The sequence below is a fragment of the Meles meles genome, chromosome 1, assembly GCF_922984935.1.
Source record: "Meles meles chromosome 1, mMelMel3.1 paternal haplotype, whole genome shotgun sequence".
Lineage (NCBI taxonomy): Eukaryota > Metazoa > Chordata > Mammalia > Carnivora > Mustelidae > Meles > Meles meles.
The window spans coordinates 197,223,623-197,251,606 of NC_060066.1; the positions used below are offsets into that span (position 1 = coordinate 197,223,623).

Genomic DNA, 27,984 nt, shown 5'->3' on the forward strand with positions numbered 1-27,984 from the left:
CCTTTGGGAGGGAATATTAGATTACTTTTAAATGACTCAGCTATCCCGAGTCTTTTTCTCCTCAAGGCACTGTTTAGAGTATCCCACATCTAGACCAGTCCAGTCTAGGACACAGTGTGGAGTTGGTGGAAAGAGAAGGGAATGTCGGGCTGTGGGACTGCATCCCAACTCTGTTTTAAGGACTTTCGGGAGAAGGGAAGGTCCCATCTTGCCTTTGAGCCTCAGTTTCCCCATCAGTACAAGGAGGCCAGCACAGATCACCTCTAAGTCCTCTGATGGCTGTGAATAACAGCTTCGAATTGGGTTTCTCCCTCTGAGAGGCCCTAATCCTGAAGGAGCCCTACTCATTCCTTGGGTAGTGTACAGGGGTCAGAGGTTAGGGCAGAGATTGGGTTCAAATCCTCGATTTGCTGCTTTATCAGCTGGGAGACCCTGCACAACTCCTGTGCCTCAGTTCCCTCATCTGTAAAAAAATGCTGACATCACCTTCCTCAGAGGTTTAGGTGAAAAAAACGGGCCTAGCACTCGGCTAGCACTTGCTAAAGGGCTGCCGTAATTATTTTCTAGCTCTTAGCGTACGGTGTGCGTATCTCAATGTGGGGCAGCAGCTGGGGGAAGGGAAGGTTCCATGAGATTGTTAACCTGGGCTGGGTTCAGTTCAAGGGGTGACAGTCCTAGCTTGGGTTGGCACTGTTCAGAGTTGAGGTCACCTAAGGCTTGAAGGCCTCTGGCACTGAGACCAGTTCTAGAGAAGAGCAGACTGAAGAGGACACTGGCTTCTCTTCTGGTGTCACTTCTGGCTTCACTGTGCCTCTTCTTCTAAATCTCCAGAAGCGGGGCGGGGGGGGGGGGCGCGCATAGGTGGCTCAGTAGGTTGAGTGACTGATCCTTGGTTTCCTCTTAGGTCATCACCTCCCTGTGTCTGGCTCCACGCTCAGCAGGGACCCGTGAAGATTCTTTCCCTCTGCCCCTCCCCCCCACCCCCTGCTAAATAAATCAATCTTTAAATCTCGGAACGGCACTAACCGACTAGAACAAAGTTGGCAGTGAGGGTAAGCCAGACCTTCCGCGCACTCATCACAGGCCTCACCCCCAGACCCCGGAGTGAAGGTGGCACCAGACACCCAAGGATATGGCAAGAAGAGGGAAATCTTTATTTCGGTTAAAAAAGGTACAGACAGCAGACAAGCGGCCCCCAGCCGTGGACTGGGCAGATTTCCGGGGCCCAGCCCAGCTCCCTTGAGGTCCTCTGAAGAACGGCGGGCTGTCAGAGCTGGCCAGCTCAGGCCCTCAGCGCCTGGGGCAAAGGGTACAAGCGTCCTCCTTGCATCTTACCTACTCAGGGTAGTGGGGATGGAGGGGCCGTGGGAACAGTGTCAAACCGGTTGTGCTTCGAACAGTCACCAAACTTGTTCAGCAGCGTCCTCAACCAACACCCCAGAGGCTCCTGAAAAAACCTGCTCGGCCCCGCTACGGCTATGCCTGATTCTGGAAGCGGGCAGGCTGTAAGGCCGGATTCCTGAAGAGTCTCGACACCTTACAGATCTGGGGAAGGGGACGCGAAGTGGAAGGGGGGCAAGTTTCAGCATAGTATTGTATCGTTGTGCTGACAGCTGCGATATGGCTTTCTACACTCTGGCTGGCATGGAGTGGGGGTGGGGGCCAAGAGGCCGGCCCCTGCCCTCTGTTGGGGGGGAGAGGGCTCTGGAGAGCACACGTGTGGGGCAGGCTTGGGGGCAGACCCTGTAGGCACAGACGGTGGCAGATGGGCCACAGGTTAGGCAGGTGGAGGGGCCGGGTGCCTGGCTCCCCTCAGGCCGCTCCTGGAGAGGCAGAGAGCAGCGGTCCTCAGGAGGTCCTTAAGCCCCCGCACACACTGGAGATCCCAGCAGGACAGCAAAGAAGGAGAAGAGAGAGGGTTAGCGGGCTCGCAAGGACAGTGCAGGGTGGGGGGGGGGAGCTGCAGCGGTGCTGGCGGGGACAGGTGCTACCCCAGCACCCGCCTCTTCCCCACAGAAGGGCCGAGGCTTGGGCGGCAGGCAACGAAGCAGGAGAGAGCTCAGCAGGGACAGAAAGGCAGGACACAAGTGTTAGTGACTGAGGGCTCCTGCACACCAGGAACCACCAGGACAGGCCCCAGCACCTCAGAGCAGGAAGGCCACCCTCTCCCCAACCTCACCCTTCACCTCCTGCTCGGGTGGGAGAGCGGCTCTGCGTGAAGCTACTTCCTCAGTCCAGAGCAGGGCCGGGCTCTCAGCCCCGCCCTCAGGCCCGATCCTTCTGTTTTGGGGGAAGCCCTGGCGGCCCTACCACCGCCAGCACACGCACCACACCACACACCAGACAGATGAATGGGCTCCACGGGGTTGGCGAGGCATGCGATGAGGAGGAGATGGTGTGTGAGGGGAGCGGGCAGTGCTGGCTGACGGGGGAGGTACGCTCTTACCAGCTAACCCTCTGCAAAGAGGCCTGTTAGCTCCCCTCAGGCTGTGCAGGAGATGGCAAAATCCTGACAGGTGTCCTCCTGGGGGAGATACCAGAGAGGCGGGCCGGAGTTATGAGTTGTCTGGCTGGGCCCTGCTGCCCAGGTGGGGCTGGGGGCCGGGGAGGCTCTGACTCACAAACTGGAAACTACAGTCTCAGAAACGTTTTCTTAGCTGGGCAGTCCCTGGGGATCAGAGTGAAAACACAGCAAGGAAAAAGAACTTGGGAGTCTCCAAGTCCCTGAGGCAGGGGAAAAATGGAGGGGACAAGGAGGGGCCAGGATGGCCTCTTCTTCCATGCCTACGGGGACCTCGCCCCCTCGCTCGGCCTCCAGCAGGCAGACTCAGCCAGGAGAGGAGCACGTTAGCTGTATCTCTGGGCTTCCTGCCTTCTGCCTCCCCAGCAAAGACCGAGTTTGGCTGCCAGTTGGAGCCTCGGCAAAGAAAGAGCAAACAAAAACCAAACCAAAGCAAATCAACTCTTAAAACCAAAAATTTTATTACAAGCAGGAACAAAGAATACTGGCTTAAATAAAAGGCACGTGGGAGTCCCCTCCTCTAGCCAGCTCCCTCCCCACTGTAGCCTGGCCCAGGGCCTGACACTAGGGTAGAGCTGCTTGGGGTGGGGGTGGGGGGCTCTGGGGTTGCCATTTCTCAGCTGCCTGTGCCCCACTAGCCTTTGCAGCAAGGAAGGGCAAGAGGCGAGGACTTCCTCATCGGTTTCCAAGGGCTTCAGGCCACCTGAAGGGCCAAGGAGGGGGGTAGGACAATTTCCTATCTATTTCGACAAGAAGCTATAATTTCCAGCAGAGAAGAGACATCCTTTGAGTTTCTGACCCAGATTTAGGCCAAATTTCACTCGCCTCTTGGACCACCCTGCTCTTTCCTCCCTTTTCTCTGGATGGGGTCCTCCAGTTGGCAGAGACTCCCTGTCCTCTGGCCACTGGCACTAGGTCCCATACTCAGAGTCCAGAGGAGGGAGTGTGGCTTATAGAACGGCAGCCGCTCCCCGTAGCCATTACCCCATCCACCACGCCCAGCCTCAGCCTGTCTGGGCAGGTCCCAGGCTTCCTAATGTCCGAAGAGGAAGCAAAGACAGGAGGAAGGGGCTTGAATTGCGGCGGGAACCCCGGGGGACTCCTGTGATCAAGGCATGGGATCCCTGTGGCCACGGCTCAGGCTGCTCCTGCTGCTGCTGGCTGACTCCGGAGGGGGATGGCGGGGAGAGAGGCAGCCTAGTGGATGTAGGGAAGTGGGAGCCAGCCACATTCGTACAAGAGCACAAGCGAACACACACACACACTCACACGTTCACAGCCAGAAGTTCTCTTATAAATTTATTAAAACCAACTTGCCTTCTGATAATCCTTAACCTGGCACTACACAGACAGCAACGTGGCTAACTTTTTTTTTCTTCTTCCATTTAAAAAAAATGCTACGTAGAAAAGAGGTCTATAAAATTGTGCAAAATACCCAGCATTAATAAACCCATTTCAAGTATTGCCAGCATGAGTACAACCACCCAGCCCAAGAACTGACTTGGGAGAGAGATGGGGGGCCAGACTGGGATCTCTTAGAGAAACCCGTCATGGGTAGTGAGAGGTCAAGGCCCCCACTTCCTAGCGTGCGGCCCAGGACCATGAAGGAGCTGAGGTTTTGGGTACCTGGCTGGCTGGTGTCGCTTCCTCTGACACAGGCTGTAGCCCACCTGCCCCCACCTCTGCCCTTTCTATCTGGAACCCCAGCTCTATCCTATTGGCCAACTCCATACAGAAAACAAGAACGAAAACAGAAGAAAGAACAACGATCATCACAGAAGGAATGAAGGAGCCCACACACCAGAGCAGCCCACAGAGGAGGCATCTTCTATAGCCTGCTGTCCAGAGCCGAATGCCCTGGGTCCCCTGCTTCACCCCCAGGCCCGGGGCTGAGCAGAGCCCAGCAGCGCCCCCACCTGGGAGGTATCGCACTCAGTCGGCTCCCTCACGAGAGGCTTGCCCTGGCACAGCCAGAGACTTGGCATGGTCCCCTCACGCGGGCCCTGGCCTCTCTCTCCTGTCACTCCTGCCACTAACCAGCTGGGGGGCATCTCGGGCCCAAGGCTGTGGGAACTTGGGTTTGGGGAGCAGAGGGTACAGCCATGGAAGTGTGGGGAAAGCCACGCAGGGTGGGAAATAAATACGAGAGTCTTTGGCAGCTCTGCTTCCCTTGGGTGGAATGGGGAGGGTCCCAGCAGGTGTGGAGGGCGGCAGGTGAGTGTGGAGGGGTGGACAGGCCAGCAGGTGGCGAGTATGAGTCCAGGTCAAGGGTGGCCTCCTACCATGCTGGCGTCGGGCTTGGCTCCACAGGCTGGCTCATCGCTCCTGATGGGCGAGGGCAACACGGTGTCGGGCTCCACAAATCCCCTTCGGTCAATCAGGCTTCCAAAACACAAGAGGGGACACGTAAGGGCCCCTGCCCAACACCAGTGATCCAATCGGGGGCCGAGTGGCAGAGTCCATTTCCCAGCCAAGGAAAGATCCAGTCCTAGAAAGCCTGAGAAAGGGGAGCTGATCTCCAGTTGGGGGTTCAAGACCCTTTCCTTCCAGAAAGGCCCTCTCTGCACTCTGGATACCTGGTTTTGGCCACCGGATTTATTCACTGTTCATTCCAAGCGGCCCATTTTGCCATCTGGCTGCCACAGAGCCAGGTTGCCAGGAAGGGGAAAACCAGGATGAAAGAGTGCGACGCCCACTGTTACCCGCCCTGCCATCACAAGCATGACAGGAGAAGCGGGGGGTCGGGTGGACAGTGTGTGAAGTCTCCATCCGCAGGGGCCACTGCAACTCAACTCCTGTACTGGCACTCTGGCGCCCCCTGGTGTGAAGATGGAGGGGCACTGCCCGGTGGGCCTGAGCCACCAGGGCTCTTCCTGCCAGGAGGGACCATGAAGGCCATCAGCACCAGAAGGGAGAGGTTGCTCAAGGGTGGCCAAAACATTTGTTGTGGTGAACCCTGGGGAATAAGATAACCGGGATATCTAATATTCTTCTTCTTAATATTTTACACTTAATTTTTTTTTCTACAATGAGCACGTGATTAACAATCACATAGAATTCTTTTATGTGACAAACGCCTTGAGTGCACTCTGCAGGGGATGGTGGACAGAGGGTTTCTGTGGTGTGAGGAGAGGTCTGCTGCTTCCAGAACCTCTTTGAGAGCTGTGGACTCACAGGGCTGCCCCGCACTGGCCAGGCCAGGCCCTGCAACCTCTCTCTGGCACCCTGGCTTACCTGGGAGGTAGGGGGCCGCAGAGCACAGCACAGCAGTTGGTGATAACACTCTTATGGCTGTAGGGATTGATGGAGGCCTCACCACCCCTCTTGCTGGACCACGAGCCTTTGATCTGCCAGCAGGAAGGAGGTCTGAGTCAGGTACCTTCTTTTGCTTCCATTTGCTTTCCATTTCCTAGAGGCTGGGAAAAACTGGTGAATTCTGAAGCCAGATCTGGATAGATTTCTAGAGGGAATGTGCCTTTAACCCGGGCTATTCAGTGAGTGTGGGGGACTGCTGCATGTGGGGGGGCCCTGGCAGAGAGGAAGAAGCCCTAATCAGAACAGAAAACACAGCCCAGCCAGAGAAGTCTCCAAAGGCAACCTTCTGGGTGCAGCCTCTCTTCTCTGGCCAGCCACCCACGACTGAGGGTCGTGCAAGGAGCCAGGGCTCAGACTGACCCGCCCGCGAACCCTGGCCCTGCCGCCAACACACTGATGACCCTGGGCAGGCCACTTCTCTGGATCTCAGTCCTCATTTGAAAAGTAGGGAACTCAACACCATCAGAAGTGGAGCATTCGATGAAATCCTGCCCGTCTCTAGATTTGCAAAGCCAGATATCAAAGGCCCCGGGGAGTTTAGCAAGGAAGGATACCTGCTTGGCTTTAACCCAGAGTTTTCCAAACTTATTTGTCCATCACACATCTTTCTACTTAACCCCTAGGAACATGCCGAAGATCTAGAGACTGCCTTGGGAGATGCTGGCTGAGGTCATTTCTGCTCGGTACCAGTCACCCAGCACACGATCCCCCATCAGGAGTGCTCAGTTTTGTTTCCCGGAATGAGAGGCTGAGGTGAAAAAAAATGTACTTTCTGTTGGTCACGGGCCTCTGAGCAGTATGTGAGGCGGCCTGGGCACAGACGCTCTCGTTTGTTTTCTTACTGTTTGCGAGACCAGGAAGGGGACATCAGGGCCAGCCCAGGGCTAGGCATACAGGGGGTGCTCAAACAATGCTTGCTGGTGGAGACCTGCAAGACAGCCTCACGGTCCTGTCTTCACTGTCCCCCTCAATAAGGGAGCCCCACAGATACCTTGACAACCGTCACAGCTCTTCTGGCTCTAAGGGCAGTGTGGTGGGGGCACAGCAAAGCTCAGCCTTGGCTTCCGGCCATGACCCTGGCTGTGTCCCTTTCCAGCTGTGTGACCTTGGAGCAAGTCACTCAGCCATCAAACGGGACAAAAGCATCCCTTTTCCTTCTGCCTCAGAGTTGGCAAAAGGAACCCAAAAGAACTCTGGAAACGGTCACACGCTGGCCAGTGTAATGGCTTACAGGGCAGCACTGCCTCCGGGTTAGCGAGAAAGCCCGTGCCGAGGGCCCGAGGCACGTGGGGGCCTTAGAAGCCTGCACTGGGTCTCCCAGGGCCAAGCCGTGGGTGCTGGAAGGCAATGTCTGGCGGCCTTCCGTCTCCGCCCGTGTGACCCCAGCAGCCCGAGAGTCAGGTGCACTGTGGCCGCCACAGGCCCCCTCACCCAGCCTCCTTCCCAGGACCCCGCCCAGGCATGGGGGTGGCTCCAGCCCTACTCACGTCTTCGTTAGTTGTCAGGTTGGAGGCGACGAGGTAAGTATGAAACCCTGAGAGGCCCAGGATGGACCAGATGGAGAAGAAGCAGATCACCAACTCCAGCACAGTGAGCAGGGTGGTCAAGGACCCACACAGGGACAGGGCTGGGAGCCTCCCTTGAGCCTGGGAGCTGGCCACGCCCTGCCCGCTCACCGCTTCTCAGCAGGATCACCTCCTGGTCCTCACGGAGGGCTTGGGAGCCCCTTTAAGGGCAGGACGGGTGATGGACAGCAGAGGGAAATGAGGATTCCAGGCACCAAGAACCCCACACAGGACACAGTCCAGGGAGCTTGGTGTCTTAAGGGAAGACAGGGACTGTGGCTCCTGAGAGTTCTCGGCCACCCCAGCCCCCTGATCAGGCCACTGAGGATCAGTTCTAGCCTGGGCGGGAGCAGAAGCAGCTGGGTCAGCGGATTATTCTTGAGGACAAGCACTGGCTCTACACCATTCCCCTCTGTTTCCAGGAGGTGTGGGGACCCACCCCAGTGAGGGGCCTTGTTCCCACCAGCTGACAAAGGATATCTTGCTGGTGTCTCCTTCAGAGTGGAGAGGAAGTTGCTTCCCTGAGAGCCTGGGGAAGAAAAAAAACAGGACAGGGTACAGCTCAGAGAGATGGTGACCGCAGCCCCTTGACTTGGCCGAGCTTGCTGGCCCGCCACTCCCGCCCCCTCCTGCCCCCAGCCCCGACTCACGCAGCGTCAGGTGGGTGACCACACAGGCGAAGATGAAGGCCGTCAGGAATGAGAGGGAGAGAATAAACGCATAGAAGAAGCGGTAGTTCCGTCTCCCCACACAGTTGCCCACCCAGGGACAGTGATGGTCAAACCGTTCTGGAAAAGGGCCAGGGGAGATGGGTTAGTGTCCCTGGCCCGCATCCGGCACAGGTGTTTAGAGGCCGCACGCCACAGCAGGGGTTTTCCTCCCCCCCGACTCTCTCTGCACCGGCCCACTCACAGGTCCTCGGACGCCCCCAACGTCTGGACCTTTCTGCACAGGTTCCTAGTGCCTCACATTCTCGGTCTCTTCACCTGGTTAAGCTGCTTGTCTCATATCATGGATATCACGTCCCAGCTGCAAAGCCACTTCCTTAGAAAGCCTCCTCTGATCCCAGACGGGGGTGGGCTCTGTTATCCGCCCCGTGACTTATTTTTTGCAGCTCTTCGCCTGTGTGTTTTCATACTTATTTATAATTAGTGGCCTGCCCAAGGACCCCTGCTCGACCGTAAACTCCATGAGGGGGCCTGTCTGGCCTCACACTGAGCTGAACCCCAGGGTCCAGCAGTGCCTGGTACAAAGATCCGCAAAAAAGTACTTGTTGCCTGGCCTATGACCCTGGCCACATAGACCAATGATCCCCATTCCTTGTTCTAGAACTAGAGGCCCAGGGAGGGGCCGGGCTGCTCTGTCACTTGTGGCAGGCTGGCATGAGAGGCCCACGCAGAGGGCTGAGCTCACACCAGCACTATGTCCCCAGGGGCAGGGGATCACGCCCAGACTGGTAAGGAAAGTCCTCTGTGAGAATATGAATGACAAGCCCACTGCAGGCCTCACACCAGGGCCAGCACTCTTCACAGGGGGCGGGTGGGGCGGATTCTCGGGGATGAGTAACGCTCACTGAGTCACCCCCTCCCCGCCTACCGTCATGGGTGTTCCCTGCTGTTCCGTCAGTCACTCAGGGAGTGCTGAGCTAATGTGAGGAGCTCACTGCCTAGGGACTGTGCACAGTCACCATGGCTCAGCTTGCCTGGGTCCTCCTGCATAGCATTTCCCTTATGACAGCCTCCCAGGGGCACACCCTCAGTCCTCATCACAGCTGCCGGGCCTCTGACGGGCACAGAGATGAGACAAAACAGCCTCTGGTTCCCCAGCAACAACTGCAGTGGTGGGTTCAGGAGCTTCCAATCCTGGCTCAGCCTCTCCACCTTATCAGCTCAGACTCTGTTCCCAGATTCTTGTCCCTCCCAGACCCTGGGAATCAGATCAAAGTCATGTGCAATCGCTGGCCCTAGGCCAAGGCATAGCAAACCACTCTCTTTCTGGCAGAATCTGGGGGATTCCAGGAATCTGCCAATCCTGGACTGAAGCCAAGATACCACTGGTCGCACTCTGCGCCTCTCCCTACAGACCCTCCTCAGTCAGGGCAAATCTGGGGTGCACCCGACTTCCTGCCCACCTCTGGCTGATTCAGACACAGCCCCACCCCCGTGAGCAACTTCCTTGTCTCCAGGGCTCCCTGCTGCCTCCCACTTACCCACACAGTTGTCACAGACACTGCAGTGTGAGGTCCGGGGTGGCCGAAACATCTTGCAGGTGAAGCAATACTTCAACTTGACCATCTGCCCGTTGATCATCACCTCCCGGGTCCGAGGCGGTGGCCGGTACGTGGAACTGCCTGTGTTATCTGAGGATGGGAGGAGAGGAAGATGGGGGATGTTCAAGCCTGGAGCCAGAAGCGCCAGTTTGGGGGCTGGGTAAGCCACTGTTGCCTCACAGGGACAAGAGAAGCCTTAGGGAAACCACTTCCTGGGAACAAGCCACTGGGATAAAATGCGGGCCCAAGGCAGGGACAGATACTAAGATCCACAACCACCTGCCGAAAGCAGCTGTGTGCCAAGCCCCATGCTAAAGCTTTACACCCTGGCTCTCTCAGCGCTGGCTTTACACGACTTTGAGAAGGAGCCCTGGGAAGACTTAGGGATATTAGAAATTTGGGAACTATTAATTTTCCTAGCTGTCATAAAGGAATTGTGGCCGTGTGGGAGGCTGTCTTTAGATTTTAAAAGTATTTATGGATAAAGTGCCTATAATGTCTATGATTTACTATGAAATGGCTTAATAAGAATCATAAGTACAGGGGCACCTGGCTGGCTCAGTCAGAAGGGCATGTGACTCTTTTTTTTTTTTATTAAAAGATTTTATTTATTTATTTGTCAGAGAGAGAGAGGGAGAGAGGGAGCACAGGCAGACAGAGTGGCAGACAGAGTCAGAGGGAGAAGCAGGCTCCCCGCTGAGCAAGGAGCCCGATGTGGGACTCGATCCCAGGACACTGGGATCATGACCTGAGCCGAAGGCAGCTGCCCAACCAACTGAGCCACCCAGGCGTCCCGGCATGTGACTCTTGATGTCAGGATTGTGAGTTCTAGCCCCATGGCAGGTATAGAGATTACTTAAAAATCTTTAAAAAAAAAAAATCTTTAAAAAAATTAAAGAAAAAAGAATTCTTAAGTATATGTGATACAAATTAGAGACACTAAGAACAACTATTGAATCTGGATGGTGAACATGCAGAAATTCATTGTATTTCCCACTTTTCTGTACGTTTGAAATTTTTCATAATAAAAATTTTAAGAGGTAATGAAATGCAGAAATATACTGTATTCATGGGTTAAAAGACTCAGCATTAGAAAAGGATTTATTCTCCCTAAATCAACCTGTACATTTACAAAATCCCAGTCTAAAATCCCAGTATGTTTTTTGGAGTTGGAGGCGGGGGGGATGAAATTGACAAATTCAATCCAAAATTTATACAGAAATGCAAAGAACAAAGAATAGCCAAGGCATTCCTGAAGGGAAAAGCTAAAGGACCTACATGACTAGATATCAAGACTAATGATACGGGGCGCCTGGGTAGCTCAGTGGGTTAAAGCATCTGCCTTCAGCTCAAGTCATGATCCCAGGGTGGAGATCGAGTCTGTCATTGGACTCTCTGCTCAGCAGGGAGCCTGCTTCCCCCTCTCTCTCTGCCTGCCTCTCTGCCTACCTGTGATCTCTGTCTGTTAAATAAATAAATAAAATCTTTAAAAAAAAAAAAAAGAATGATAAAGCGTTAGTACTGAAGAAGGGCCTGGTTTGGGTGCAAGGGTGGAAATGCTGACCAGGGTCCTTGGGTGGCTCAGTGGGTTAAAGCCCCTGCCTTTGGCTCAGATCATGATCTTAGGGTCCTGGGATCGAGCCCCACATTGGGCTCTCTGCTCAGCAGGGAGCCTCCTTCCTCCTCTCTCTCTCTCTGCCTGCCTCTCTGCCTACTTGTGATCTCTGTCAAATAAATAAATAAAATCTAAAAAAAAAAAAAAGAAAAAAGAAATGCTGATCAACAAAACAGAAAAGAGAATCCAGAAACAGACCTGATATGTAAACGATCAAGGGGTTCATGTCAACACCACAGTCACAGTGACGTGAAGGAAGATGGTCTTCTCCCAACAAACAGGGCTAAGTCCCCTGTGTACACAGATGGGGAAAAATGTTTCTGTACCCCCATTTCCCACCAAATGCAAATTCAATTTAAGATTGTCATTCCAAATGCAAAAGTTTTGGATTAAAAATAATAAGAGAACAACTTCATGACTCGGGAGTAGACAAAGATTTCTGAAATTAAGGGGCAAATCATAAAAGAGTGATTGGATATAACTGCACCACGTCGAAATTAAGATCTTGTGTTTGGGACACCTGGCTAGCTCAATTGGTGGAGAGTACAATACTTGATCTCGGGGTTCTGAGTTCACCCTGTGTTGGGTGTATAGATTACATTAAAAAAAAAAAAAAGAACTTCTGTACAGGATGCCTTGGGTGGCTCAGTCTGTTAAGTGTCTGCTTTCAGTTCAGGTCATGATCCCAGGGCCCTGGGAGCGAGTCCCACATCGGGCTCCTTGTAGGGAGCCTGCTTGTGTGCATGCGCGCTCTCTCTCTGACAAATAAATAAAATCTTAAAAAAAAAGAACTTCAATTCATCCTAAAGAAGATTTGATTAAAAGAATGAAACAGTGACCTTCAGAGGAGAAGCATATTAACAATATGCTTATCTGACCATGGACAAAGGATTTGTAACCGGAATATAAAAGAATTCCTATAAGTCAGTAAGAAAGAGTTCAGAAAACTCAATTCAAATGTGCACAAAAGGTTCAAACAGGCATTTTATAAAAGAAGCTATCCAATGGCTAAGAAGCATCTGAAAAGGCGCTCATGCTCATTAGTCATCAGGGACATGCAAATAAAAACTGTAACGTGTTTTTCATACACATGTACCAGAATGGCTACAATGAAAGAAAAACATTTAAAAATCAAGTATTGGCAAAAATGTAAAGCAACTAGAAATCTCATATAGCCACATCGGAAACCTATTTAGCACCAACCACTGAAATTCAACATAGGCACCCCCAGCAAGTCCACTCCGCGGTATCTCCCCAACAGAAATGTGCATTATTTTTTTTTAAAAGAAATTTATAAGTACACTCCATGCCCAATGTGTGGCTCAAACTCACAACCTTGAGATCAAGAACTGCGTGCCCTGAGCCAGCCAGGCACCCTGAAACGTGCATGATTTGATGTGCCCCGAAAGATGTACAGGCATGTTCACAGCAACACTCCCATAATAGCCAAAATCTGGACCTACCCAGAGGCCCATCAATAGTGGAACAGATTAACAAAATATAGTATATTCACACAACAGAGTTCTAGACAGCAAAGAATGAACGATCGTCAACCACACATAGAATATTTACGTATCTCATAAATGTTGTGTAAAGTGAAAACCACACACGTAAGAACACAAAATGTTCAAAAACAACCAGAAGTAATCTACAGTGGTAGAAGTCAGAATCACGGTCACCCTTGGAGGGATGATACTGACCAGAAAGAGGAACAAGGGGGCTTGTGGGATGCCGCTCATACAGTGTTTCTTGATCTGGGTGCCGATTACATGGGTGTGTCCCATTTGTGAACATTCAACAGACAGAACACTTGGGATTTGTACACGTCTTGTAAGCCCATTACACTTCAGGGAAAACTTATCAAAAAGAAAGGTTTAAGTAACTTGTCTGAGGTCACAAAGCTCAGATGCTGGCAAGCAGGAATCCGAACCTGGTCCGCCATAGGCGGCAAAAGCCCACAATTCTACCCACTGAGCCTCTTGATACCCCAGGCCTCAAAGGACCAAAGTCCTCAAAGCAGTGGCTCCTTCCTGGACAGAATTTTGAGAGTCTGTGAGGCTGCCCATGATCCTGAGCCCTTAGCAACGCTCCTGGCCGCTGCTTCCACCGGATCCACTCCCCAGATGGTACCTCCAGTTTGGCCATGTGCCTCCAACGCTAACTTACACGCACGGGCGTCTACCAGGTGCCAGGCACTATTCCAGGCACTTGGCACGCATCAGTGAAGCAAACGGATTTGGGTCTCACATTCCAGTTACCAAACAGACTCTTGCCAGGCTGCTTGCCATCCCCCCAGCCACTGCGTGTCTAAAATGGAGCTAAACACCCGAACATTTCTTCTTTAAAACTGGCGGCAGGGTAAAGGGCAGGGGGTGTGAGGATGGTGGACACACTCTGAAAGCTGGTTTTGCTTCTCCCTGGTTATGTGACATGCTGAAGTCAAGGGAATGTCTCTGAGCCTCGGTTTTCTCACCTGTAAAATGGAAGCAACAGGTAGAATGGAGCATGCCTCACCTGGCCTCACCTCTTACTGGCTGCGTTTCTTCTAATGGTATCATTTGCTAGATGTCCGACCGGGCCAATCATTTACTCTCTCTGTGCCTCTGTTTCTTTGATCACTGAAAGGGGGTAATCATAGTACCCCCATTGTAGGGTTGTTGTGAGGGTGAAATTCGTTAATATACAGGAAGTAGCACAAAGCAAAGACTCACGAAGCGGACAGAATTACGAAGGGAAAGGAAGAGGCAGCGCTTCACTGAGCGCCTACTACGTGCTGAGCACAGTGCATAGTGTCTCCTTGAGCACTGAAGAATGTCCCAGGAGCTAAGGCTATCATTACCCCCTCCAGGTTACAGTTAAGGAGGCCTTTCAGTGAGGCAGAGTGCATACTCGAGGCCACTCCCAACTAGGAAGTTGGAAGAACCAGGATGTGAACCCAAGTTTCCAAAACTTGGGTTGGAGGTCTTTTTGTAATTTTTTTTTAAAGATTTTATTTATTTATTTGACAGACAGAGATCACAAGTAGGCAGAGAGAGAGAGGGAAGCTGGCTCCCCGCTGAGTAGACAGCCCGATGCGGGGCTCGATCCTAGGACCCTGAGATCATGACCTGAGCTGAAGGCAGAGGCTTTAACCCACTGAGCCACCCAGGTGCCCCTTTTTTGTACATTTTAAAAGTGTCACAGTAAGTGTTATATAATCCTGCCTGGTTCCTTATTTCTGCACAAGCCAAGAGCTGGAAAGAACTTCAAAGAACATATAACACAGCTCCTAGCACAGAGTGGACACTTGATAATGTCCCTTCACTGCCTGCCTCTCTTCTAACCCCTTCAGTTCACAAATGAGAAAACAGGACCAGAGAGGTTAGGGAAGCTGCCCAAGGTCACAGAGCCAGCGAGGGGCAGAGGCAGGGAAACTCTGTTCGGAGACACTTTGCAGACCATTCCTTCTCCCTTACCCCTTCACGGCCAGTCACTAGGTCTCGTCAAGATCTTCCTTCATAGTCTTTCACTCTCCTCCCAGTGCCCAAACCGAGGCCAGGCCCCTATCACCAAACAGCTTCCCCAGAAGGCTCCCTGCTTCCAGCCCCTCTGCCTTCAACCCGCCTTGCACACACCACATTTCTCTAAATTACCTCTTTTGGGTTACAAGCCTTCACTGGCCTCCCACAGAAAGGACAACTTCCTGTCGTGACACTACGGCCCTCCACTGGGGCCCTCCAGTTCAGCCCCACCTCTGCTCCTGGCTTTTCTCCCACTGCTCTTCTCCCTGAGTCCCTGCAGCCTTGGCTTCCTACCCCTCTTCCTGTCCAGTCTTCCAGCAGCTTCTCCGAGCATTACTCCCGTGGGGGCTCTTGTGCCTGGCACACAGCGCCTGCTCCCTGCTGGTCCCTCTGATCCGACTGCTGTGTGGTGCTGTCTCGCCACCCAGATAGCACGCCCCCTGAGGGCAGGGATGGAGAATTCACTGGCCCTCCCGGGTCTGGGAACCATGAAGGAGCGAATACGCGCTTTGGACTTGGGCAGGCATAGAGTTCAAATCCTGACCCTTCCATTCATGAGCTAGTGCCATGAGGGAAGTTTCTGGACCTCTGTGAGCCTGTGGATGCATCTGAAAAAGCAGACAAGTAACTGCCTAGAAGGCTTATGGAAAAATGAGAAACAGTACCTGGAAAGGAACCGGTACCTGGTGAGTACTTACTAACAGCTGTCCTCAGAGGGGTCACAAGAGATGGGCTCTGGAGTCTGCAAAACTAGGTTTGAATCATGATTTTGCTACCCACTTGCTACCAAAGGAAGTCCCTTCACCTCTTGGAGCCTCGGTTTCCTCATCCATAAAATGGAGAGAAGGCCATCTCTTGTCTCACAGGACCGTGATGAGTGCTCAGTGAGATGGCGCAGGACAGCCCTGAGCCCGGTGCTAGAGTCACAGTCCTGCCACACAGTTCGTGCAGGGACACTCCAGCATGCAGCATTCTCCAGCTCTTTCCAAAACTCTTGATGCTACTCCAGACCCAACCTGTAACCCTACCCCATGGGCCCCAGGTCCAGCTCCCATCCCTGCCCACGGCTGGCTTCCAGGCTCGGACACAAGATCTGGAGTCGGACAGATATGTGGCCCAACCACAGTCAGTGACGTGATGTGGGTCAAGTGGCTTCACTTCTCTGTGCCCTCATCTGCTAAAAAAGAAAATGGGACATCATCAAACTTGCCTCCTAGTGTTGTGAAGGAAGTCGAAGCAAGAACTCAGCAAGGGAGTTTATTAGCAAAACATCTAGCACTGGGTAAAAGCTAAATGAACACGAGCCATTATTATTATCATTCTTTCTATGAAAAAACTTATATTCCAAACAACTTATTTACCAAACTTCAGAACCCAGCTCATCTGTGAGTGAAGGGCAGCCACAGACCCACTTGAAGAAAGAGGAGAAAATTTCCTGGAATCCTCACTGGGTTCCCACAGGCCCTCAGGCAGGGAGGGGACTCCGGCCAGCGTGTTGTGGCCTCCCCGGCCAAGCTTCCTCCTCTTGAGAATTCCGAGAAAGAGGAAGTGAAGCTTTGCACACCCAACTTCCTTGGGCTGCTAATAGTGGGGGGTGGGGGAAAGTGTCCCCCTGGAGCAAAGGAGTCCCCAGATGCACTCAACAATTTGGGCTAAAGGCGGCTTTGCAGGGATGCCACTGTGGAGACGGGCCCCCACCTAGGAAGAAGGCAAGCCACTGTCCCACTGTTTATTCTCAGGCCAGACCCTGCGGACCAAGGACATGGGTCCCATCACCACCAGGCCGCCACCCCAGACCCCGCCTCCACGCACTCCTGCCAGCAGCCAGGACCCATCCCTTTGCCCTTCTGGATCACAGGGCTCAGCCTCTTAAATTTCCAGAGAAAAAAACAATTATCAAAGTACATATGCCCGGATGCTCTGGGCTGGGCAAGGGGTTCTGTACCCACATTTTACAGATGGGAAAGGGACTCCACTTTAGTATGTATTAGGTGGGGCTGGAATTAGAATCCTTGTCCTCCAAACATTCTCTCACACACTACCAACTACTATGTCGCGAGAGTGTACAAGGCCTGGGTGGCCAGTGAGGGGAGAAGAGGCAAATACATGCAGATAAGTCAAATATGGTCCTTTTAAAGAAATTTTTTAAGGGGCTCCTGGTTGGCTCAGTCCATACAACACGCAACTCTTGATCTCAGGGTTTTAAGTGTGAGCCCCACATTGGGTGTAGAGAGATCACTTCAAATCAAATCAAGTCAAATTTTGGGGCATCTGGGTGACTCAATCAGTTGAGCATCTGACTCTTGATCTCAGCTTGGGTTTGTTTTTTTTAAAGATTTTATTTTATTTATCTATTTTTAAAGATTTTATTTATTTATTTGACAGAGATCACAAGTAGGCAGAGAGGCAGGCTGAGAGAGAGGAGGAAGCAGGCTTCCCGCTGAGCAGAGAGCCCAGTGTGGGGCTCGATCCCAGGACCCTGGGATCATGACCTGAGCCAAAGGCAGAGGCTTTAACCCACTGAGCCACCCAGGTGCCCCAAGATTTTATTTTTTTATTTACTTATTTGACAGAGACTTGGTGAGAGAGGGAACATAAACAGGGGGACTGGGAGAAGGAGAAGCAAGCATCCTGTCAAGCAGGGAGCCTGATGTGGGGCTCAACCCCAGGACCCTGGGATCATGACCTGAGCCGAAGGCGGATGCTTAACAGCTGAGCCACCCGGGTGCCCTACCAGCTCAGGTCTTGATCTCAAGGTTATGAGTTCAAGCCCTGCTTTGGGCTCCATGGCATGGAGCCTACTAAAACAAAAAACAAAAAACAGAGAACAACAAAAACCTTGAAAAATAAATTTATAAAAAAGTGAAATTTAAACATAAATTAAAAATAAAAATTAGGAGAAAATGGGTGGGGGAGGTATGCTTGGCTGGCTGTCAGTAGAGTATCTGGCTCTTGATCTCAGGGTTATGAGTTCAAGCCCCAGGTTGGGCCTCGTGCTTCCTTTAAACTAGACAAAAAACCACCTTTGCTTTGTTCACCCAGTCTAGAGAATATTTGTTGAAGGAAAGAAGGAAGAATGGTGAGAGATGGTATCTCTGCCAGAAAGGAATCTAAGATCTTCTCCAAGGCTTTCTGCCTTGGGCTTTGTCCCAAGAAGTAAAAAGGCCCTTTCATGCCAGCATAGCCTTCCTGCTGCCTTGCAGGTGGGAATCGAAAGCCCCTGGGGATGTGGTCAGGAGGGGCAAGGCTCCCCCTCACTGAACACCTGTGAGAAGCCAATGACTCCCTCCGCACGTTTCCCCTCACCCAGGGGCATGCAACGGGTCTCCCCACCCCAACCGCAGCCAGTGGAGGGGGGCAGGCCGGCGTTCTGCAGTCAGAGCCTGATGGCTGGCTCTGTGACGGAAGCCCCGGGGCTGGCGGGGACCCCGGCAGCTGCACAAGCTACTGAGCAGGCTTTAGCGAAGGAAGGTTGGGACTGCCACCTGCTTTGCTGGGTCCTGACAATTGGCCTTCCTTTGCCCCCACCTGTGGAAGAAACACATACAGGCCTGTGGTCCCCCCAGCTTCTCCGTCAGCCACAGTGCCCAGGCCGTGGGTCCCTGTAACCCCCGCCTGACCGTTTCTGTTCACTCCAGAGGTTTATGGAACATTTATGTTTCTGTTTATGTACATGTTTATGGAACCACCTACCTACCGCTGGGGGACAGGCTGGAGGACACAGAAGAGCTTGGCCCGAGGGCAGAGGGAGCGGGTAAAGTGAGTAATTACAGAGTTGGCGTTGAGAGGCCCAGTGAGTCAAGTCCGGTAACTCTGGGGCCGGTCTGATCTCATTGTGAAACCCGGCCTGGTCACTTGCTGCCTTGTGACTTTGAGGAAGCTGCCTAGCCTCTCTGAGCCTCAGTTCCTCACTGGGTAATAACCCTATCAGACTTGTGAGATAGTGATGCGAATGAGAGATGAAAAGCTCGTGGATTAATGGTGTTACTGGTGTCTGTACGGGACACCAGAGGAATGTGTGCCGTGGGGACAGGAGGCAGCATTCAAGGAAGCAACCAAAGGGTAGGCCCAATTAAGCCGGATCAGGAGGAGTGACCTGGCAGGCTCACCGGCGAGAGAGGGCAGAGGGCCTGTGTGAACAAAGCGAGGCACATAGGCACGGACTGTGCCCAGCCTGGCTGGGGGGTGCTGGGGGTGGGGACAGGTAGACTGGCGTTGGCCTTGAGCCTGGGGCTCGTCTTCCAGAAGGTGGAAGATGATCCGTTTCCTGACCACAGCACACGTAACACTGATTCACGTGAACAGAAAGTTATTCCCTTTTCAATTTTCCTTCAAGCCTGTGACTCCATCAAGCGGGAAACTACTGACTTCTACTACCTCAGAGCTGTGATCAGGCTTTATTTCTGCAGGCAACTGTAACCACCAAGAATTCTGTAACACTGTTATGTTTGGTTTTTATGCTTACGTTCTACTCGAGTAAGAGGCTCTCCGCTTACAAGGGTGATATAAATTTTCCTTGTTGAGATACATTTAAACACAAGTCGCTTAAAGGAAAATACTGTGGAAATGAAGGTACAAGATGAGAGGCCAAAAGGGCAAAAATCATAAAGGCTGGACCCAAATGCCCGAACTTCAGTAAATGCTGCTGAGGCCACAAGGGAGTCACCCAAATTCCAAGCCAGGGAGGGCTGGAGCCCAATCTGGGTCTTGGAGAGACAACTGTGATTGCAGGGAGAAGCCAGGTGCTGGGGCCTGGTGGGCAGAGCCAGTCCAGCGAGCAAATAGGGTAGATCTGCCCCCGGACAGTGGGCTTCAGAAGGCCCTGAGGGAGACACCTTGGCACAGATGGGCTGCATCTGTGACCTGCTGGGTGGTGGCGGAGGGAGAGGCAGCCTTTATGTGTGCTCTGTGAGCTGTAAATTGTGTCTAGGTCAGTGTCTGTCACTCCGATCTGGATGCTTCTGTCGTCTCCCTTCACACGGGGAACCTCTTGTGGGCAATGTTGGCTTACCTCTTTTCCAACTTCCCAGAGCGCCTGGATTCTGAATGGCCCTGCAGGGTGACCCAGCTGCATGGCTCGCCAGCTGACAAGTCAAGATCTCAGACCAGGGTGACCAACCGTCCTGGTCTGCCTATGACTGAGGGGTTTCCCAGGACACGAGGGGAGGAGCTGGTCAGCCCACCTCAGACAGTCTTTGCAGGGTGGCAGCCTTGGGCTAGAGCCTGTTGGGCTGGAGTTGCTGGCCTATGGGGCCAAAGTGAGAAGCCCACAATTTGCATGGGCCCCCGTAATCATCAGTTCACATTTGCATGAACAGCACCATCCGCCTCAGAGCTGGTCCCCAACCTTCTCAAAAAGGTTTAATGACCTTAGCCCTCTTTGAGAAAATATGGTTCATCCTGATTAGACCCCACCTGGCCCCACCCTCAAATCTGGCTCCTGTTCAAGCTTCAGAGTTCAAAGGCCTCAAAGATGTCACTTTCCAGGCTTGGCAGCTGTTCTCAAAGGAAAGTCTCCAACCCTGACATTTAGGGCCCCACGTGACTATTTCCACTCCATTCCCCAACCAGAACTTCTCTAATTCTTTGAAGTGTTCCTCCTGTTCCAGCCAACAGGGCCTTCTCGGGGTTCCATGCCTGTCCCCGCTCCTGCCTGCTCTGCCTTCTCCTCCTCTGTTCCGTCTGCCTGGAGAGCTCCCTTCACATATACTCCCATGCCTGAATTCCACCCAAATTTTAAGCTTTGACTCAAGGCGTCTCACCGTGAAGCCTCTTGGTATCCTCCAGGCCGAAGATACTCCTAGTTTCTCCGATCCTCTTCCAAAGCCTAATCTCATCTGGGGCAGCTGGTCACACCTGCAGGTGTGATCACACCTGTGGACACTGGTAGGTGGTCATACATCACCTTGGACAGAGCTAGCCTAGAAACCACCAGAAGGCAGGGTCCACACCAGATTTGTTTTCGGCCTCCCACCTCCTCCCCCTGTGCTCAGGAGTCAGCATATAGAATTAACACATACACGATTAAATCCATAAGGCCTAACTGGGAGAAGTTCCAACTATCTCTCCATCCGTCACCTGAGGACATCAAGGAGGGCCTCTACAGAGGCTCATCCATTTAGCCAACATCCCTGGACCCTCCAAGCGGCCGACTAGGTGAACAAGACCCAGGAGAGGCTGCTGGGCCTACCCAACAACTTTGTAACAATCACCATGCAAGGTGGCAGGGCCAAGAAAAGAAGGACAAGGAGCTCTAGGAACGTGTCACGGGAGGTGTGGCCCATCTGAGGTCATGAAAGTGTCTCAGAGTACAGAACACCTAGGTTGAGACATACGAATGCAGACAGTGTGGTCCCCAAAGACCGGAGATGTGTCCCTGAGGCCATCTCAGAAGAGAAAGCAAGGGGTTTGGGAGTCAAGGCACACGGTCCGTCTCCATGCCTCCACTCCCTGGCCATATGCCAGCTTGCCTCAGTTTCTGCATCAGCACAGCGGGGCTGCTCGGAGGATTTGTGGGGATAATGGATGGGAAGCACTCGGTACGGGGTCAAGTGCTCCCCACACACGGGGGATTACAGCTGTCATTATCACCCACACCGCTCACAGCAGGCCAGAGGATTCCAGGAGGCCAGATTTCCAAGCTCAGGCTGAGCCGGAGCATAATCCTGCCCCAGGATGAGCCCCGACCTGGAGGGAGGAGAAATGGGACTGCCCCTGGGCCTCCCCTGCTGTCAGGTGGACTGCTCAGGTCAGGCTGGAGGATTCGGAAGGAGCAGAGTTAGGTGTCGGAGGCCAAGTGGTGAGGGGCCTTGGGGTTCAAGGGGGGAGGAAGCTGGTGCAGGCAGAGGAAGACAGCGACCCAGGGTGTGGCTAAGGACAGGACTAGACAGAGGAATGAGAGGAAGAACAAAGAGCAAAAGAACCTCCTTCCCCTTCCTGCCCACCCTCCCGAGTTGCTCCAGGGAACCAGCAGAACAACTTCCAGGGATGGATGCCACGGACTCTTGACATCTATAGGCTACTGGGTCTCTTCAAGGCCAGTTAGATGCTTAAAAGCCTGTCTGGAAGCCACCCTGTTAGGGGAAGGAACTGACCGCGGACCGGAAACCCCTGAGGTGTGTAAACAGCCACGTCACTTCTCCCCAGGAAGGAGCTGGGGTGCAGCAAGCCAAGACGAAGGTCCGGCCCCGGCACCCAGCCTCCCAGGGGGACTCTCACTGGTCTGGGAGGAATCAAGGGCTATCTGGGTGCCTGGGAGCATGGGTTCTCTCTAGCACACCGGCCCTCCTGTTGTTCCTTAAAACACATCAACTTGTCCACTGCTCTGGGCTTCACTTTCACTGTTTCCAGACTGCGTATTACTGGCTCCCATCACACCATTCAGGGCTCCTCTCAAGTACCACCTCCTCCTAGAAGCTTTCCCAGATCGCCTACTCTAAATGAGCCCACTCCCTACACCAGATACCTCCAGATACCCACGCGGCTCAGTCCCTCATCTCTTCAAACCTTGTTCAGAAGTCACCTCCTTCACAGAGCCTTCCCTGATCACCCTATTTAAAACCATTTACCTTCCCCCCAGCTCTCATCCTTCCTCCATGCTTTTCTCTTTGACATCCTAGATGTTTAACTGTTAACTGTCCTTCTCCTGCTGGAACGTCAGCTCCAAGAGGGTAGGGGATTACTGTCCTCTATTTGCTCACTGCTGTATCATCAGCATCTGAAGAAGGCCTGGCACATAAATGGGGTTCAACCGATGTCTGCTGAGACAATGATTAAATACACAAATGTTTAAGGGCAGAGATTCTGGTCAGACCGCATGAGCTCTCATCCCAGCTCCTCCACCTACTGGGTGAACTTGGGCCGCCTCCTTGACTCCTGTGAGACTCAGTGTAATAGCAGAAGGAGACTAACAACAGTCCCTGTCTCATGGGATTACTGGGGGATCCAATAAGATCATGCACGTAGACAGGTGGAAAGCCCACCCGGCCCCCGTGAGCACTTGGCACTGAGCTGGCGGCCACCGCAGCCTGCACTTGCCAGCGTCTCTTGCTTAATTGCTCACTGGTTTACCACGGGTCTCCACTCTGGGGTCAGCTCCAGCCTGCCTTTCTGACTACCACGCCCTCAGTCTCTGGCAAGGTGCAGGAAGAGAAACTCAGGCCTCCTCTCAAATCAAGGAGCGAGGAGCTGGGAGAGTCAGAGGCTCACCGATCTGTTTCTCCAGGGCGGCTGCCTCACAGACAGTGGCCCGGGGCAGGATCCCGGGGTCGGTGAAACTTGTCTGCAGCAGACAGCTCATGACGAAGAAGAAGAGGATGGCGGCGATGATGGGGATGGCGAGGGTCAGCTGGCGGGCCAAGAAGGGACAGCTAGAGAGAGAGAGAAGGAGAGAGAGATGAGCAGATACCCAGAGGGCTCCCTGGGGCACAGGGTTATAGCACCTGGCAGGTGTCGGCATCCCAGAAACACCACCTCTCTGCAGAGAGCCATCCCGGAGGATGACATCTCCTGCTCCACATGTGTGCAGAGCGATCCAGGAAGAAAGACAGCTCCTAGGCCAGTGCCTGGAGCAGACATCACTAATTGATCCTTGCACTTTCCCTCTGAGTCAATAGCGGACATGAGCAATAGATCCCAGCACATTTTTTTTTTTTTTTTTTTTTTTTTAACGAACTAAGGGAAGGGATCTAGATCCCAGCACCCTTAACCCCTGCTAAGCTTAGCTGCAGTCTCGGAATCCTTCTAAACACAAAGCTTCAGGCAGCCACTACCAACTCGCTTGAGTTGACCATCCATGACAATGTTCACTCACTCACTCACTCACTCACTCCACAAATATTTAGCGAGGTCCTCCATATGCCAGGCAACACCTTCCCCAAACAGCAGTGAGCAAGAGCATTGTTCCCCACCCGCCATGAGCCTCCGGGCTCCTGGAAAAAGAGACCTGGGAACAGAGAGGAGCCACACAGGACCGTGTGTGCTAACATGGGGAAAAGGAAAACAGCTGAACAGTCAGGAAAGCCTGGCTGAAGGAGCTCATGCCTAAGCTAAAATCTGAGGCACGGGAAGGGTCAGTCAGGGGAAGGGGGTTAGGATGAAGAGCATGGTCCAGGCACTGCCACTGTCCTCCAAGGGCTGGCATCCCCGGTTGGCGCGTTCAGGTGTCTGAGCCTAGCTGGTTTGGAGAACAGCCCGTGCACGAGTTGACTTTGAGGCCTGCCCACACGATTAACCGCTGTCCTCTGCTGTCCTCCCTCCCAAAGCGAGAGTGGCACCTGACGGGGTGAGGGCCTGCTACTCGGGAAATGACCGGCTGCTGGGAGGCCGGATTCAGCCAAGGAGCTGGCACAGCTGCAGAAAGCAGACATGTGGACATCTACACGCGCTTTCCGGAGCCTCCACTGTGGCCTCCAGAAAGGCCCTTCCCTTGAAGAGCAGAGACTGCCAAGATCAAGAACTCCAATGAGGGGCGCCCGGGTGGCTCAGTGGGTTAAAGCCTCTGCCTTCCACTCAGGTCATGATCCCAGAGTTCTGGGATCGAGCCCTGCATCAGGCTCTCTGCTCAGCGGGAAGCCTGCTTCCCCCTCTCTCTCTACCTGCCTTTCTGCCTACCTGTGATTTCTGTCTGTCAAATAAATAAATAAAATCTTAAAAAAAATACCTGAAAGACTTAAAAAAAAAAAATAACTCCAATGGCACCACACATTCTGCTCCAAACACCTGAGTGGTCCTTGGGTCTGAGCCTCAAACAAAGCTGGGCCCTCTGTGTCACCCACATCACAATCAACCAGTTTATAGAAAGCCAGGCTCTTTAGGAGATGGAGACTTACAGTCTGAGACTTGTAGAACCCTCAGAAACACCAAGTCCTAGCTCCCTGATTTTATAGAGGGGGACTCTGGGGCCCACAGCCACATCCAAGGTTATCTAGCCAGCCAACAACAGGACTGGGGCCTCCAGGCCCTCAGCAGATACTCTGCATTCATTCAACAAGTATTTCCTCTACTGAGTGCCTACTACACACCAGGCCTGTTCCTGGCACTGAAGACACAACAGTGAGGAGAAAGAAGTCCTGCTGTGGTGAAGAGACAGGCAACAAACTGGCAGAAAGTATACACGTAGTATGTTCAGATGGTGGCAAGTGCTTCCAGAGAATCAGCAGTCAGGGAAGAGGGATAGGAGGGAGGGGAGTAGTTTGTTATGTTACAGGGACGGAAAGAGAAGTGAGGGAATGAGCCATTGACACTATCTAAAGGAAGCCTATTCCAATCAGTGCAAAGTCCCTGAGGCAGGAATGTGCAAGGAGGCCAAAGTGCCTGGAGGACCATGCAGGGGGAGGCGGGGGAAGTGGGAGGAGAGGGACAGAAAGGAAGCCCATTATCAGGGCTCTGGCTCTTATTTGGGAGCCAGAGAGGATTCCAGGAGGGGACTGGGATCTGACTTAGAATTAAAGGGGCGCTTTGGCCTCCATGTGGTGTGGGAAGTGCGGCAGAAGGCAGACACCCTGCTGTCAGCCCTGTGCAATAATCCACCAAACCAAACAATGAAGCAAAACCATTCTCAGCAAGAAAAGCCCTAGAGAGCCATCTCCCTTTCCCCAGAGCAATGCAAGAATGTGGGCTTGCTCTCCAGGTTCCCTCGTGCCAGGTCTCTACTGAGGTTTCACCCCAGTTCAGACCCAGGGGTGCTCTCAGTCCAAACCCAAACCCTCCTGCCAACTCCACCAGCTCAAGTGAGGAAGAGCAGAGACAAGGCGAGATGATTCACAAGTCCTCCCCAAACCCAGAAGTCCTCCTTTCTCCCTTCTCTGGGGGACAAATCTGTCACCAGCCAGGATATCCATGCAGCCCAGAGAAGATCCTGCTTCTGAACTGACTGAACCCCACGCTGCAGAGTCACAGGGGTCAACTTCCTCCTGCCCAGGCTGCAGCCCCCAGGAATACTGGAAAAGGAACTCTCAAAACACTCATTGCGGGTCAGCCCCGTGAGATGGATCCGAAACTCAGCTCAGGGAACATGCTGGAGGCTGGGGGCTCCCCAGGGCTTCCTCTTGCTATATTATCCTGGAACTTGTTATCCACCCTGACTCAGAAAGCAAGGGGGAAAGGGAGAAGCTAATTGGTACAAAGTTCTCACCTCGCTTCAAGGGGAAACCCAAGGTTGCGGATACATGATCTGGCAGCTGGAAAGGGTCTCTGGGAGTGGTGTCTTGTGGTAGTAGTGTGGCCAGAGGCCCTTAGGAAGTGCTTTATGGTGAAGACAACAGCTAACAGCAGCAGACAGCATGAAGTGCTTGTTCCTGGTCAAAAGCTTACACACTTAACCTTGTGCCACACTCATGATGACCTATTGTCAACCCCATTTGATAGAAGAGGCCACTGGGGCTCTGAGGTGGAAGGATTGCCCCGAGGTCACGCAGTCTGCGGATGGGGTGTGGTGGGGCTGGGACTGGAACCAGGCCCACTGGCTCCAGAGATGGAGCTATTCACCACACTGCAGTTAAGGAAGGCCACAAAAGATGGAGAGAACAAGGAAGGGAAGTGTGAGTGTGTGTGCAAAGACTCACACAGCAGATGGCTCAAGCTAGAGACCAAGTTTCCCAAGCTGGAAAACTTCTGACACAAAAATGTGACCCTGGGGAGTGACAAGCATCCCCTCCTCCAACCAGAAAACACAGATACTGTGTGGGCCAATCCTGGGTCAATGGGGATCAAAAGCCCCCACGGGGGCAAATAAGACCTGTCACACCAAAGCACTCTGGACTCTGGAGAAGTAACAAGGCCCTGCAGCTGTTCCTGCTGTGGGACAGGCCGGGGGTATGCTCCAGAATGTTTGAGAAGGCAAAGAAAACGAGGAGGTCGTGGGGTGGGGGTGGGGGGTTGGGCAGGGGCTTGGCAGAGTCCGAGGGAAGGCTGGGAAGGGCTGGGGATGCTAAGGAAGGTGCTAGAGAGGGGATGGAGGCCTGAGAGGCCCAGAGCTGTTTGGGAAGATTGCCTGAGGGCCTAAAGGGAAAAAGACTGAGGGGAAAGGAAGGGGAAAGGAGTGAGCTTAGAGAGATAACAGGGGACCACAGGCAGCGCCAGAAGGCTGCTAGATTTGTGATGGGGAATATAAAGCCAAAGGATACAGGAGAAATTCAGAAGTTGTCTGGAAGCGCCAGAAAGCAAAGCCACCTGGAGTGGCCGGAAAGAAGGGGTGCACAAGAGATGGTCCAAGGGAGAGGTGAGGGAGAGGTGAGGGTGAGGAGGTCCAGGAGGCCTGAGCCAGGCTCTGAGAGGGCGCAGAGGATGGATCTGTGGAGGGACATGGGAGGGTGGTGCTCCCGGCAGAGGCTGGCAAAGGCAGGGTGCCAGGAAAAGGCAGGGAAGGATGTGTGTGTGGGGGGGGCAGAGGCTGGGGCATCCAGATGGGCGAGGGAGGATGGAGAGTGGGGGTGTGGGGGTAGGTGGAGAGGGCCCAGGAGGGCAGAGGAGAGACAGATATGCAAGGGGACTGGGAAGGCCTGGGGGTAGATCCTGAGCAGAGGGCGCAGGCCCCGGAGGAGCTGGGAGGGGAAGGTGGCTGGCAGGTGCAGGGAAGGGTGGAGCCCCGGGGATGAGGGAGAGGGCCGGGGGCCCAGAGGGGCTGGCGTGCCCTCGCAGGAGCTGGGCAGGAGGGGTGCGCGGCAGGGGGGGGTGCGCGGCAGGGGGCTGAGGGGACCGGAGGGGTCGGGGCTTCCGAAGGGGCGGGGCCGGAGCGCCGCCGGACTCACTCGAAGACGAAGAAGAGGACGGTGGTGGTGAGGATGAGCAGCAGCGTGAGCGCGAAGACGCCGCCGTGGCCGGCCAGCATGAGGCGGCCGCCGCAGTAGAAGCGGTTGCGGCCCGGGAACACCTCCCACTTGCGCCGCGGGCGGCGGCCGATGCTCCCGCTGCCGCTGCCACTGCTGCTCCAGCGCGGCGCGGCGGCGGGCGGCGGGGGCCCGGGGCCCGGGCCGGGGGGCGCGGCGGGGCCGGGGCGGCGCGCCCCAGGGGAGGCGGGCGGCGGGGCGGCCCCGGGGCTGATCTGCTGGTACTCGCAGTCCTTCATGCGGCCGGCCGCGGGCCTCGCTTCGGAGCCCCGCAGGCCGGCCGGGCCGCACCGGGACCGGGGCCGAGCGTCGGAGGCGGTGGCGGTGGCGGCGGCGGCGCGGCGGCGGCGGCGGTGCGCGCGCGGCGCTCGC

The 27,984-nt window shown here is 53.9% G+C and overlaps 1 protein-coding gene across 5 annotated transcripts; it reads right to left on the minus strand.

The window, feature by feature from the left end:
• Positions 1–1,155: 1,155 nt before the first annotated feature.
• On the minus strand, positions 1,156–27,965 carry ZDHHC18 (zinc finger DHHC-type palmitoyltransferase 18). Of its 5 annotated transcripts, none has more exons than XM_046003026.1 (10): positions 27,535–27,965; positions 22,994–23,154; positions 9,611–9,760; positions 8,052–8,189; positions 7,882–7,930; positions 7,324–7,426; positions 5,756–5,868; positions 4,804–4,903; positions 2,447–2,524; positions 1,156–1,823 (listed from the first exon to the last, which is right to left on the minus strand). In XM_046003026.1, exons 1-9 carry the CDS (start codon positions 27,849–27,851, stop codon positions 2,483–2,485), a joined length of 1,173 nt encoding a protein of 390 aa, XP_045858982.1. In that variant the 5' UTR covers positions 27,852–27,965; the 3' UTR covers positions 1,156–1,823; positions 2,447–2,482. The 5 variants fall into 5 exon arrangements, with proteins under 5 accessions (XP_045858982.1, XP_045858974.1, XP_045858958.1 ...); XM_046003018.1 differs by having other exon boundaries at positions 1,156–1,876; XM_046003002.1 differs by lacking the exon at positions 2,447–2,524 and having other exon boundaries at positions 1,156–1,876.
• Positions 27,966–27,984: the final 19 nt, after the last annotated feature.

Coding starts and splice junctions, on each gene's coding strand:
- ZDHHC18 (XM_046003002.1), bottom strand. CDS start 27,851: ATGAAGGACTGCGAGTACCAGCAGATCAGCCCCGGGGCCGCCCCGCCG. Junction 23,155..27,534: donor GTCCTCTTCTTCGTCTTCGA/GTGAGTCCGGCG, acceptor CTCTCTCTCTAG/CTGTCCCTTCTTGGCCCGCC. Junction 4,904..5,755: donor TGCGGCCCCCTACCTCCCAG/GTAAGCCAGGGT, acceptor GTGTTTTGGAAG/CCTGATTGACCGAAGGGGAT.